Source organism: Lutzomyia longipalpis, chromosome 3, assembly GCF_024334085.1.
Source record: "Lutzomyia longipalpis isolate SR_M1_2022 chromosome 3, ASM2433408v1".
NCBI classification, from domain to species: domain Eukaryota; kingdom Metazoa; phylum Arthropoda; class Insecta; order Diptera; family Psychodidae; genus Lutzomyia; species Lutzomyia longipalpis.
The window spans coordinates 26,862,366-26,875,534 of NC_074709.1; the positions used below are offsets into that span (position 1 = coordinate 26,862,366).

Genomic DNA, 13,169 nt, shown 5'->3' on the forward strand with positions numbered 1-13,169 from the left:
TATGACAATATTTTTGCAGAAGATATAACTCCAAAACAAGAAACTATAGAACACAAACCGGAAATTCCAACACAAGATGAGGCAAAACCAGAGGAAGAAACACCTGAAGATGTGCCAGAAGAAGCAATTCAACCTCTTGAAGAAGTTGCAGAGAAGCCCAAGAAAAAGAAAGTCATCAAGAAACCCAAGGATACTGAAGAGCTTCCAAAGGAAATAGAGGAAATTGAAAAACAACCCGAAGAAGAGATTCCTCAGGAAGAAAAACAATTTGAAGAAGTTCCAGAGGAAACGGAAGTACCTAAAAAGAAAAAGCCGACTAAAAAACCAAAAGAAGAGAAAAAGGAGGTAGAAGAGGAAGCTCCAAAACCAGTTGAAGAAATTCCAGAAGAGATACAAGAGGAAATTAAACCTGAATCAGTAAAAGAAGAAGAAATTCCAGAGGTTGTTCCCGAAGAAACTACGGAGGAAGAAGGCAAAAAACCAAAGAAAAAGAAAGTTGTGAAAAAGCCAAAGAAAGACGATGATTTGGATCTTATACAACAAATGATTGAAGCTGAAATTCCAAAGACTGAACTCGAGACGTACGAAAAGTTTGAAGAAGAAAAACCGAAAAAGAAACCAAAAGAAAAGGAAGAACCAGAAGAAAAGCCTAAGCCTAAACCATTGAAGATTGAGCGTAAAGAACAGAAACCAACAAAGGTTGAAGTGGTTGATGTGGCTGATCTTCCACAGAAACTTAAATTGAAAAAGCCTAAACCAATCGAGAGAACGAGTACAGACGAACTCAGCCTCCCGAAAACTAAACTGAAGAGTAAGATCAATCTTGTTGAATATCCTCCCGAGACTACAAAATTGGTAATTGTTGACTTAAACAGCATTCGTGATGCTGGAATTCTCTCTCGAAATGTTGAGGAGGCTGATAAACTTCCTAAGAAAACAAAGGTTAAAAAGATTAAACTTCCTAAAGTGCCTAAAGATGATTTAGAGAGGCCTCAGTTGGAGAAATATGAGAAATACGAAAGTAGCTCTGATGAAGCTCCAGAGACTGAAGGCTACAGGAGGCCAAAGAAAGAAAAGAAAGAAGAAGAAATTCCTGAGGAAAAAATACTCAAACTCGGTAAGGGCAAAAAGAAGCCAGAAGAGGAAGAAATTCCTGAAGAGGTGAAGCTTAAAGCAATTCCAGAAAAGAAACCAACTGAAGAAGTTGAAGAAGAAAAGAAACCCAAAAAGAAGGAACCGGAAGAAGAGAAACCTTCAAAGGAAAAGAAACCAAAAGATGATTCTAAGTTACCAGCTCCTCTTGAATTTGATTTTGAACCTTCAGAAATTCCGCCCTATGAACCAGAACAACCAGAACACGAAGAATACTTTAAGGAAGAAATTTCAGAAGAAAAACCCAAACATAAGCGCCAAAAGAAACCCGAACCTCAGCCTGAAACGGTTGAGATTCCTCTGAAGAAAGGTAAACCAAAGAAACCAGAGGAAATTCCGGAAGAAGAAGTAAAATTGAGAGCAAAACAAGGCCCCAAACCGGAAGAAGAGCAACCTGAGATTGCTCTGAAGCCATTCAAGAAGCCACAACCTGACACAGAAACACAGAAAGATGAACCAGACCGAGACATGAAACTCAAACCATACGAACCGTCGTCTCCTCAAATCAGTGACGACGAGAGAGACGATGAGAAAACAAAGAAAATAAAACGTAAAAAGGTTCCCAAGGACAAAGAGTCTCCAGCAATTTTGGACAAGCCTGATGAGACTAAAGTCCCTGAAGAAGAATCCATTGTTCCCAAAGAACCTGAGAGTAAGTTTTCTTCTAATAAATAAAATGCTTTACTCAAATTAATTATTTACAAAAATTTTTTTTTTTAGAAATTTATATTCTGCAAAAATTATTTTTAAAAATTATTTTATGCAATTTTCTAATTTAACTGTTAATATTTTAGGAGATGTCCCAGAAGATATTATTGAAGACAAACCCGTGGAGGAAGCAAAACCAACTGCTCCACATTTTGAACCTGCTGTAATTTCGGAAGAGAAACCTGAGGAGGAAGCACCAGAAATTCCTGAGGAAGGAAAGCCAAAACCAAAGGAAGCTCCGAAAAAGAAGAAGGTCGTTAAAAAGCCAAAGAAGGATGATGAATTGGATCTTATCCAACAAATGATTGAAGCTGAGATTCCAAAAACAGAACTCGAGTCATATGAAAAGTTTGAGGATGAAGAAAAACCAAAGAAGAAACCAAAAGAAAAGGATGAACCGGAGGAAAAGCCTAAACCTAAACCTTTGAAGATTGAGCGTAAAGAACAGAAACCAACAAAGGTTGAAGTGGTTGATGTGGCTGATCTTCCTCAAAAACTCAAACTAAAGAAACCTAAGCCAATTGAAAGAACGAGTACAGATGAAATCAGCTTCCCTAAAACTAAACTGAAGAGTAAGATCAATCACGTTGAATATCCTCCCGAGAGTACAAAATTGGTAATTGTTGACTTGAACAGCATTCGTGATGCAGGTATTTTGTCACGAAATGTTGAAGAGGCTGAGAAATTGCCCAAGAAGAAGAAAATCAAGAAGTTTAAACTTCCAGAAGAGCTCAAAGAAGATCTCGAGAGGCCTCAATTGGAGAAATATGAAAAATACGAAAGCAGCTCTGATGAAGCTCCAGAGCCAGAGGGTTACAAGAGACCAGAGAAAGTCAAGAAAGAGGAAACTCCTGAACCAAAAACACTGAAGCTCGGAAAGGGCAAAAAGAAGCCTCAGGAGGAAGAAGTTCCTGAAGAAGTGAAGCTTAAAGCAATTCCCGAAAAGAAACCAACTGAAGAAGTTGAAGAAGAAAATAAACCCAAAAAGAAGGAACCCGAAGAAGAGAAACCAACAAAGAAAAGGCCAAAAGAAGATATAACTGTACCATCTCCTTTAGAATTCGATTTTGAGCCATCGGAAGTTCCCCCATATGAACCAGAGGTGCCAGAACACGAAGAGCCTATCCCTGAAGAAGTTCAGGAGGAAAAGCCAAAATACAAACGCAAGAAGAAGCCTGAACCTCAACCAGAAACAATTCAAATTCCACTGGAGAAGGGAAAACCAAAAGAACCCGAAGAAGTTCCAGAGGAAGATGTTAAATTCAGAATTCCAGAGGCACCTCCGAAACCAGAAGAAGAACCCGAACAAGTTGTTCTTAAACCCTTCAAGAAACCTGCTGATGAACCTGAAGAAGTTGTGGCCGAAGTGAAACTTAAAGAAGAACCAAAGCCAGAACCTGAGGAAGTTGCGGTTAAAATTAAAAAGAAGAAACCAAAGAAACCCGCGGAGGAAGTCGAAGAGGCTGTTTTGAAAATTAAAAAGCCCGAAGAAGTTGTGGAAGATGTGATTATTAAGAAACCAACTAAAGAAGACACCGAAGAGGTTGTTGCTGAGATAACATTGAAAGAAGCTCCTAAACAAGAACCAGAGGATGTAGCTGAAGCAATCACAATTAAAAAGAAGAAACCTAAGAAACCAACTGAAGAAGCTGAAGAGGTTGTTCTTAAGATTGAAAAACCCGAAGAAGTTGTCGAAGACGTCGTAATTAGGAAGCCAGTGAAGGAAGAAGTTGAGGAAGTTGTGGCTGAAATAAAATTAAAAGAAGAACCAAAGCCAGAACCCGAAGAAGTTGCTGTTAAGATTAAGAAGAAGAAGCCAAAGAAACCAACTGAAGAAGTTGAAGAGGCAGTTCTTAAGATTGAGAAACCTGAAGAGGTGATTGAAGATTTTGTCATTGTAAAACCAACAAAAGAAGAAACTGAAGAAGTTGTGGCTGAAATTAAGCTGAAAGAAGAACCAAAACCAGAACCTGAAGAAGTAGCGGAGGCAATTAAAATTAAAAAGAAGAAGCCTAAGAAGCCAACTGAGGAAACTGAAGAAGTTGTTCTCAAGATTCAGAAACCGGAAGAAGTTGTTGAAGAAGTTGTGATTAAGAAGGCTCCGAAAGAAGAAATAGAGGAAGTTGTAGCTGAAATAAAATTGAAGGAAGAACCCAAACCAGAACCTGAGGAGGTGGCTGTGAAGATCAAGAAGAAGAAGCCAAAGAAACCCACAGAAGAGGTGGAAGAAGCCGTTCTTAAGATTCAAAAACCAGAAGAGGTTGAGGAGGTGACAATTGTAAAACCAACTAAAGAAGAAACGGAAGAAGTTGTTGCTGAATTTAAATTGAAAGAAGAACCAAAACCGGAACCCGAAGAAGTTGCTGAGGCTGTTAAAATTAAGAAGAAGAAACCTAAGAAGCTAACAGAAGAGACAGAGGAGGCATTTTTGAAGATTGAGAAACCAGAAGAAGTCGTTGAAGATGTGATTATTCGAAAACCAACAAAAGAAGAGGAGGAAGAGGTTGTAGCTGAAGTAACGTTGAAAAAGCAACCAAAACCAGAACCTGAAGATGTAGATGTGAAGATTAAGAAGAAGAAATCAAAGAAACCAACTGAGGAGACGGCTGAAGTTGTATTCAAGCTCAAGAAGCCAGAAGTTGTGGAAGATGTGGTGATTATGAGGCCAACTGAGGAAGAAGAGGTTGTTGCTGAATTCCGACTGAAGAAGGAACCCGAAGCTGAACCAGAAGATGTCTCCGAAGAAATTAAGATCAAGAAGAAGAAACCAAAGAAGCGAACTGAAGAGACGGAAGAAGGTTTCTTAGTCGTGCAAGTTCCCGAAGAGTACGAAGATGATGGTTCTGAGCACATTTCTGAAGAAATCTTTGATGAATTTGTAATTGTTAAGAAGAAACCTCCAAGACCTATTCCGGTAATTGAAGAATTCACCGATGATTACACTGTGAAGAAGCTGCGAACGGTTAGGAAGCCCTCTAGGCCAGATATACCTGAAGTCACGGACGTTGAGAATGTTACATTCCGACCAAAACGTACAACAACAAAGGAGGATATTGAGCAGGAATTCAACATTCAGCTGGATTCGTATGCAGAGGAAGAAATCTCAATGTCGGGCAAGGTGAAGCTGAAGAAGACAAAGCCACTCACGTACTCGGAAGAAGCAGGTGAAGCATCAATTAAGCTGGTTCAAACATTCGATGATGATGGCCCAATTATTGAGGAAATTATCGACGATGGAAGTGAACCAGAGGACACAATGTACGACATTGATGAGCCTGATGAGTTCTCCGATAGCATCTTCCTCGAAGAAGAACCGGACAGTGTAAGTTTCAAGCTGAAGGGAAAACAACCGAAATTCGTTAAGCCTGAATATCGCATTGAGGATCTTGAGGAAGATATTTCATTGGAGTTATCGTACAAGAAGAAGGAGAGGATCAGCTACGAAGAAGATTCCTTGACGCTCAAACAGAAGCGCAAACCTCTCCAAACATTCCTTGAAGGTAAGGGAATCAGTCAAAGTTTTTTCAAGCTTAAATATTCAAATAAAATATGCAAATAAATTTAAAAAAAAAAAACTGCAATTTAGATTTGAAATTTTAATAAGAAATTTCTTTCTAGAAATTCGTCTTTTTTGAGTATAGGTGCTTATTAATATTAATTACCTTAAGATGCTTCTACTATTCGCCATTTAAATGCTCACTCATTAATAAAGCAAAAGAAGGTAACATTGTGTAAATAGTAACTAATTTTTACTAAAACTACTAATTTAGGATCTAAGTCGATCTCATTTTCTCTGGAAAAAACTTAATAACACTACGTGATAATAAAATAATCTTCTTTTTGAAGAGAAAACTCTGTCCAAAGAATCAAAATTAATGGCTTTCTTTTGCATGAAAAAATTCCAGAAAATGCCTCCCTTCAAATCACAAAAGAGTACGAAGTTGAAGCTCTAACCGATGAGGAAGTTATGTATTCCATCTGCACGTATGTGGCTGAAAATGAAGAAGCTCTAAACCTCGTTGAAGGAGAGAAGGTTTACGTTATTGGTGAGTTTTTGATACAAAAAAAAAATTTCAAAAAGAATTTCTCATTTTAATTAAAATCTTTTGCAGAACAACAAAATGCCGACTGGTGGTTCGTGAGGAAGTACTTAACGGATGACAAGGGCTGGGTTCCAGCTCAGTGCTTGATGGATGAAGTTTCCTACACGCACTACGTCCAGAAGAAGCTCAATGAAAAGATTGATAAACTTCCAGTCTTTGAACGTAAGAAAATCATGGAAAAAGGAGATTATTCGCTCTCCACAGAAAAACTTCATCACTCCCAAAACATTTTAAACTCATTTCAACTTGTAGAGAATCAAAAAATAAGTGAAAAATCGCGAAATAAACTCCAAAACATAGACAGTAGAGCCAACAAAAATTGCAAAAAAATGTAAAAAAAAAAACTGCTACGCCATTTGCAATTCTAGGTTAGAAGTGAAGTTTTTTTTTCTGGAGAGCCGGTAATCCTATTGAATTCAAATTTTTTTAATATCTTTAACAATATTTCTTTGAAAAAAATTCTAGGACCAGGACCAGCGGAGAAAACTCTAGCCCCGAAATTCATTGAGAAGCTACAACCACAGCACGTTCCTGATGGGTACACTGTGCAGTTTGAGTGCAAGGTTGAGGGTCTCCCAAGGCCCCAGATAACCTGGTTCCGTCAGACGGCTATCATCAAACCCTCAGAAGACTTCCAAATCTACTACGATGATGACAATGTAGCAACATTGATTATCCGAGAAGTTTTCCCCGAAGATGCAGGAACCTTCACGTGTGTAGCAAAGAATGCTGCAGGTTTCGCCTCAAACAGTACGGAATTGCTCGTTGAAGCTCCCCTCTCTGATCATGGATCTGACGCAACAGGCCTATCGCGGAAATCTATGTCTAGAGAATCCTCCTTGGCGGATATCTTGGAGGGTATCCCACCGACATTCTCACGCAGACCTCGAGCACAGTACGTCGATGAAGGTTCCAACGTTCTCCTTGAATGTCGCCTTGTTGCCATCCCTGAGCCAGACGTCTACTGGACGTTCAACGGTGAAGAAATCACAACCAAAGACAACGTGAAGATTGTCACAGAGTCCGATATGCACATGTACTGCAGCGTTCTGTCCATCAACAAGGTGAACAAGAAGCAGGAAGGTGTGTACGAGGTTGTTGCAACGAATCGTGAAGGTGAAGCCAAATTGCCGATTATTCTCAAGGTGAAAACCGGCGATAAGGAACCACCGCAAATTCTTGAACCTCTTAAGAATATGATTATCCGCGAAGGGGAGAGTGTTATCCTGAGCACGCACATCATTGGCAATCCAACGCCGAAGATAACGTGGTTCAAGAATGGCGAACAAATTAAGGGCAACAAGAAGACGGACAAAGACATCCATACCCTTAGTTTAATAACTCCCACGCGGGATGATAGTGGAGAATACACCGTTAAGGCGGTTAACAACTCCGGAACAGCCGAAACATCCTGCACACTAACCGTTGAGGAGCCTGAAAGTGGTAATCCCGAAGCTCCATTCTTTGTTGAACGCTTCGAAGAGCAAAGTGTTCCACAGAATGGCACAATTAGGCTGCCTGCTAGGGTGCTGGGTAATCCTGTTCCAGAAATTCTCTGGCTCTGCAACAACAGCCCTCTGTATCCGTCTGAACGAGTGAAGCAAGCCTACGATGGGGAGAACATTGAACTCATCATTAAGAATGCTGATTCTGAAAGGGATTCCGGAAATTACAAATGCATCGCCAGCAATCCAATTGGTAAAGCATCTCACGGTGCAAGGATAACCGTTGAAGTGGATGATGTGGTCTTTACGAAGAAGATGCGGAAGCACGTTGTTGTCGAAGAGACGCATCGGCTTATTCTTGAGTGCGAAACCTCGCATACAGTTATCACGCGATGGTACCACAACGACAAAGAACTAACAGGTATGGATCATCGTATAATCGTCCAGGAGGGACACATCCACAAACTAATCATCCGCAATGCAAGCATGAAGGATGCCGGGGCATACAGGTGTACGGTTAAGAATCAAGTTACAAAATCCAACGTTGAAGTACTTGAGTGCAAACCCGAATTCACGCGGAAACTTGAAGATGTTGAAACAAAGGAGAAGGAAGTTCTTGTGCTGGAAGTTGAAATTACATCTGACACCGCTGATGTAACATGGTACAAGGATGGTGAGAGAATTCAGGAAGCGGACAACAAGAAATTCGTCAAAGATGGTCATATTAGGAAACTTCTTGTTCGTGGAATTTCCGTTCACGACGAAGGAGAATACTCGTGTACGGTTGGAGATCAAGAATGTACAGCTGAAGTTAATGTTATTGAACTGCCACCTGAACTCCTGAGAGGCCTAGAAGACATCACGTGCGTCAAAGGGGACAAGGCTACATTTGAGATTGAACTAACAAAGGGAGATGCTCTGGTTAAGTGGTTCAAGAATGGCAAAGAAATTCAATTTAACAGCCACGTTAAGCTAACCATCGACGGTAAACTGCAAAAACTCAAAATCTACGATACAACGAAAGATGATCAAGCAGAATACTCATGCCAAGTTGGGGAACATACCTCAAAGGCACGTTTGACCGTTGAAGAACCAATCGTTGACTTCATTACGAAGCTTCCGGACACGACAACCGTTACCAAGGATACAGACGCAACGTTCACTGTTGAACTGTCAAAACCGGACGCAGAGGTTGTTTGGTACAAGAGTGGTAAGAAAATTAAACCATCCAGTAAGCACACCGTTGAAGTTGAAGGAACTGTTCGTCGGCTGATTGTGCACGATTGCACGGAGGAAGATGAAACCAGCTACTCATGCAGTGTCTTTAATCTCAAAACTACGTCCAAACTTCGTGTACAAGGTAAAGTTTTCCTTAAGAATTTATCCTAGAGAATTTAATTTAATGAATTTTTTATTAAATAAATTTTCAGAACTGCCCAAACTACCAACTGTCACATTGGATCAAAAGGCCTACAAGGTTCGCAAGGAAGACAGTGTAACGTTCAATGTAAAGATTTCAGGAACTCCAAAGCCAACAGTTGAATGGTATACATCGGGCACAGTTGTGAAGAAATCTCCGCGAATTTTCAAGGAATTCGATGAGGAATCTGCAAGTTTGACAATTAAGAAGGTTGTTGAACAAGACGCTGGAGACTACACAGTTCGCGTCAAGAATCCTTGCGGAGAAGTCGAAGCCACTGTTCATCTGACCATTACGCGTAAGTTTTTTTTTTTTCAATTCATTGAATTATTTTTTTTAATTCAACTAAACATTTTTGAACTTCTATTTAGGACCACCTTCACGACCTGGAGCTCCTGAACCTGTTGCCGTTGCCAGTGATTCATTAACATTGTACTGGAAGGTACCAGAAGACGATGGAGATGCCGAAATAACGGAATACATCCTTGAGTACCACGAGAAGAAGGTCAAGGAATGGACTACAATACGGCAGATAACCGATACAACATACACCGTTGAAAAATTGACAACAAACAAGGAGTACATGTTCCGTGTGATTGCAGTCAATGAAGTTGGCCCAAGTGAACCATCCCCCGAATCTCCATACATCAAAGTTAAGGCTTCAACGGAAAAGGAACCGCCTGTTATCCAAGAACCTCTTAGCGATGTTTCTATTGGCCTTGGAAAAACTCTGACACTTTCTTGCGTTATTGGTGGACAACCTGTGCCGGAAGTAAGCTGGCTCAAGAACGGAAAGTCCATCAAGAGCGCCAAAACAACGTATGAGAACAGAATAGCCAAGTACATAATTGAAGAGACAACTGAGAAAACCACAGCAACGTACACATGCAAGGCTGTTAATGAAATTGGAGAAGCTGAAACTTCGTGCAATGTTAAGGTAGAAGAACGTCCTGAAATCACAGTTGAGAGCACCGATGTGTCGAGTCAACTTAAAGTCGGAACAACGTGGGAGGTTACAGCTACAATTTCAGGCTATCCATTCCCAACTATTGCATGGTACAAAAATGATCTCAAAATTGAATCCACATCAACGTGCAAAATTAGGACTGAAGGTAAAACCTCAACAATTTCAATTGAAAGCGTTGAGAGAACAGATAGTGCAAAATACAGGATTGAAGCAACGAATTCGTGTGGAACGAGTAGCGTTGACCTCACACTGTCTGTAATTGATAAACCAAGCAAACCCGAAGGTCCTATTCAGGTTAAGGATGTCAGGAAGGATTCAATTGTAATTGAATGGAAACCACCAGAGGATGATGGTGGTTTGGACATTGTCAAGTATTCCATTGAGAAGTGCGATCAAGAGAAGGGAACGTGGATTAAGGTGGCTGATGTTGAGAAGGGCATCGATACATACTGCATACAGAGGTTAGCCCTCAATGCACAGTATATCTTCAGAGTTGCTGCTGAAAATCCAATTGGAGCTTCGGAGCCGCTTGAAAGTGAGCCAGTTACCATCAAGAAGATCATTGGTAAGAATTTGAAATATTCGTTAGAAAATGTTAGAGTTAGGTTTTACTGATTAGGCAATAACTTCTAAGAACAGCTGTAGAATCAAGGACGATGCCTTTTAAGAAAAGGTTTGATAGTAGGAGATTTAAAAGACAAAGCAATGCTTTTAAGATCAGCCGTAACAGGCAAGACTTTTGCAGATCAGAAAAAGTCTTTAAAAGGACAATTTTGATATAAAAGACAATGCCTTCTAAGAACAGTTTTGACAGAAAAGGCGTTGCCTTTTAAGAATAACTTTAATAGATCTGGCGTTACCTTCTAAGAACAGTCTTGTCAACTCCCAATTATAATTCTTCCAGAAAAACCAACCCCACCACGTGGTCCCATCAGTGTTGTCTCAATGGAAGAAGCCAGCTGCACAATTACATGGCAATCATCCGAATTCGACGGTGGTAGTCCCATAATTGAGTACATCGTTGAGATCAGCGAAGAAACCGAAGCAACGTACAAAGTTATCGGAACTACAGACAATGAATGCACAGAACTACGTATTGATAGCCTGATCAAGGGTAAAGCCTACGACGTAAGGATCTGTGCAAGGAATGAAGTTGGTAAGAGTATGTATTTAGAATCAACCGAAAGGATTGTTGCAGGACAGAAGTTATGTAAGTTTCCCGCAGTAATTGTAAGTTCTCCTTCAAACCGGCATGAAAAATGCTTTTTGTGTAAATTTTCAGATCCACCATCATGCCCACGAAATGTCCGTTGTGTAAATGTTACAAGCAGAAGTGCCACGCTTGAATGGGAGGTGCCAGAACACAATGGAGGAACTGAGATTACGGGCTACATTGTGGAGAAGCGCGTTGCATCGTCCAAGAAGTGGACAAAGGTTGTTACGCTTGAGAACTACAACCTACAGTATACAATTGAAAACCTCAAGGAAAAATCCGAATTTGTCTTCCGTGTCTTTGCTGAGAACTCCATTGGACTTAGTGAACCAGCTGAAACTGAGAATATTCTACTCAATCCTAATGCCAGTAAGTTGAGGAAGAGCGGTGGAAGTTTAGATAAAGGGGTTAGTTCTAACGGGCTTTTGTTGTTTTAGCTGTTCCTTCACCACCAACTGCTCCATTGGAAGTTCGCGTGGTGGGTACGAATCTTCATGCCATCGAATGGGGTATCCCTGAATCAGACGGAGGTGCACCGTTGAAGGGCTACAACATTGCGATACGCGACGTGAAGAAGACAATGTGGATTGAAGTGGGTCAAGTACCGGCTGGTGTGCAGAAATTCCAAGTGAGAGACTTGCAGGACAATCATGACTATCAGATAAGAATATTCGCGCGCAATGAAATTGGATTGAGCGATCCATTGGAATCTGAGGAACCCTACAAAGTTTTGCCCATGGCAGGTACGTTCACAGTTGTCGTAAGCTCTGATCTTATGAATTCAGAGTTCAAAGCAAGGCGATAGTTTTGACGGTTTTTACTTGAAAATTTGTTTTTCTCCCAACAACAGGTGATGAGGAGATGATGCCTGAGGAAACAAGGACTGAACTGACAGAGCCAACAGGCTTCAGTACTGAGAATACATCCTCATGGCTACGAGAGCACAACATGGATGCTGACATCAACACTTACGCCAGAGCAAAACTCCTGCGAAAGGATGAATACTTCTTCCGTATTTGGCACTACGCCAAGAAGTTATTCAAATAAAAAAATATATTCTTTCTTATTCTATACCTTCGAAGTAAGAATTTACAACAAAATATTTTAAAAAAAAAACGACACTATCAACTATCCCAGCAGCAAAAGATCGTTCTGAATGAAATTTGTTGCATTCATTCAGAACAATATTTTGTGCGAATATTTTTCCTCATTATAATCAACGAATATTTTTTTATACTGTGATAAAGTATTTATTATCTAATATTTTAATTTTTTAAATTATAAACTACCCCCAAAAAATAATTTGGAGACTTGAAAAACATTATTTAAAGCAAAAACAGTGGGAATTGATAAAACAATTTGAATGATTTTCCCTGAAAAGAAAATTCGCAAATCTTTTCTGAATTTCCACACAAAGTTATGAATATAAAAAAAATTGTAAATAAATTTACTGTAAACCTTTAAAAAATTCAATGACACGGAAGTATTTGAAAGAAAATTTCGTGCCTTTGGGCGAGGGAGACAAAATATAGGTGCAAATATTTTCTTTTCAATCAAAAGCTACGATTTTTTCCGCGAGATATCTCCGTGTCATGAGAGAATTGTTGAAAAATGAAAAAAGGTGTGTTTTTCAGTTGATTTTCAATAAATTATATAAAAATTAAAGCGTTGTGTTTCTTTCTTACATTCGAAGACGTTTTGTACTAGAAGGAGTCTATTCACTTTTGATACAAAGCAGAAAATTCACATTTTCTTGTCTGAAATTTTTTTTCTTTATGAGAAGCTTTGAAAGAAGCTTGATTTCATTGTGAATGAGTGCATTCATTTTTATCTCGATCAAAGAAAATAAAATAAAAAGGATATTACCGGCTTTTCATGAAAAAAATTCCTCATTCGCAAAACGATTTTAACTCATTTTGTTTTGTAGAGACACAAAAAAAATAGAAATCGCTAAAGAAACTCAATTTTTCCTTAACCATTTCGCGTCCAACGTGAATCATAGAAACATTGAAACATGCGCTCTTTTTATCAAGATATTTATTCTGTAGATGCTTTTAGAGAACATTTCTCAATCAGAAAGTCTTTTCTGGCCTCTTTTGCGTAAATGTGATACATTTATAACTGAGAAAAATCATTTAATTCTTTAAAAAAAAATGAGAAA

At 39.4% G+C, this 13,169-nt stretch overlaps 1 protein-coding gene across 32 annotated transcripts in view; it reads left to right on the top strand.

The window, feature by feature from the left end:
• LOC129793468 (titin) overlaps positions 1 to 12,673 on the top strand; it is a 165,947-nt gene extending 153,274 nt beyond the window's left edge. For 27 of the 32 annotated variants that reach the window (XM_055833524.1, XM_055833529.1, XM_055833532.1 and 24 more), the window contains 10 exons: positions 20 to 1,804; positions 1,947 to 5,360; positions 5,766 to 5,906; positions 5,973 to 6,125; positions 6,429 to 8,768; positions 8,839 to 9,126; positions 9,200 to 10,360; positions 10,700 to 11,377; positions 11,446 to 11,751; positions 11,859 to 12,673. In XM_055833524.1, coding sequence (XP_055689499.1) covers positions 20 to 1,804; positions 1,947 to 5,360; positions 5,766 to 5,906; positions 5,973 to 6,125; positions 6,429 to 8,768; positions 8,839 to 9,126; positions 9,200 to 10,360; positions 10,700 to 11,377; positions 11,446 to 11,751; positions 11,859 to 12,055 — 10,463 coding nt within the window. In that variant the 3' untranslated portion in view covers positions 12,056 to 12,673. The remainder of the gene's footprint in view (positions 1 to 19; positions 1,805 to 1,946; positions 5,361 to 5,765; positions 5,907 to 5,972; positions 6,126 to 6,428; positions 8,769 to 8,838; positions 9,127 to 9,199; positions 10,361 to 10,699; positions 11,378 to 11,445; positions 11,752 to 11,858) is intronic. The other 5 variants (XM_055833534.1, XM_055833528.1, XM_055833511.1 and 2 more) reach the window with 3 other exon arrangements.
• Positions 12,674 to 13,169: the final 496 nt, after the last annotated feature.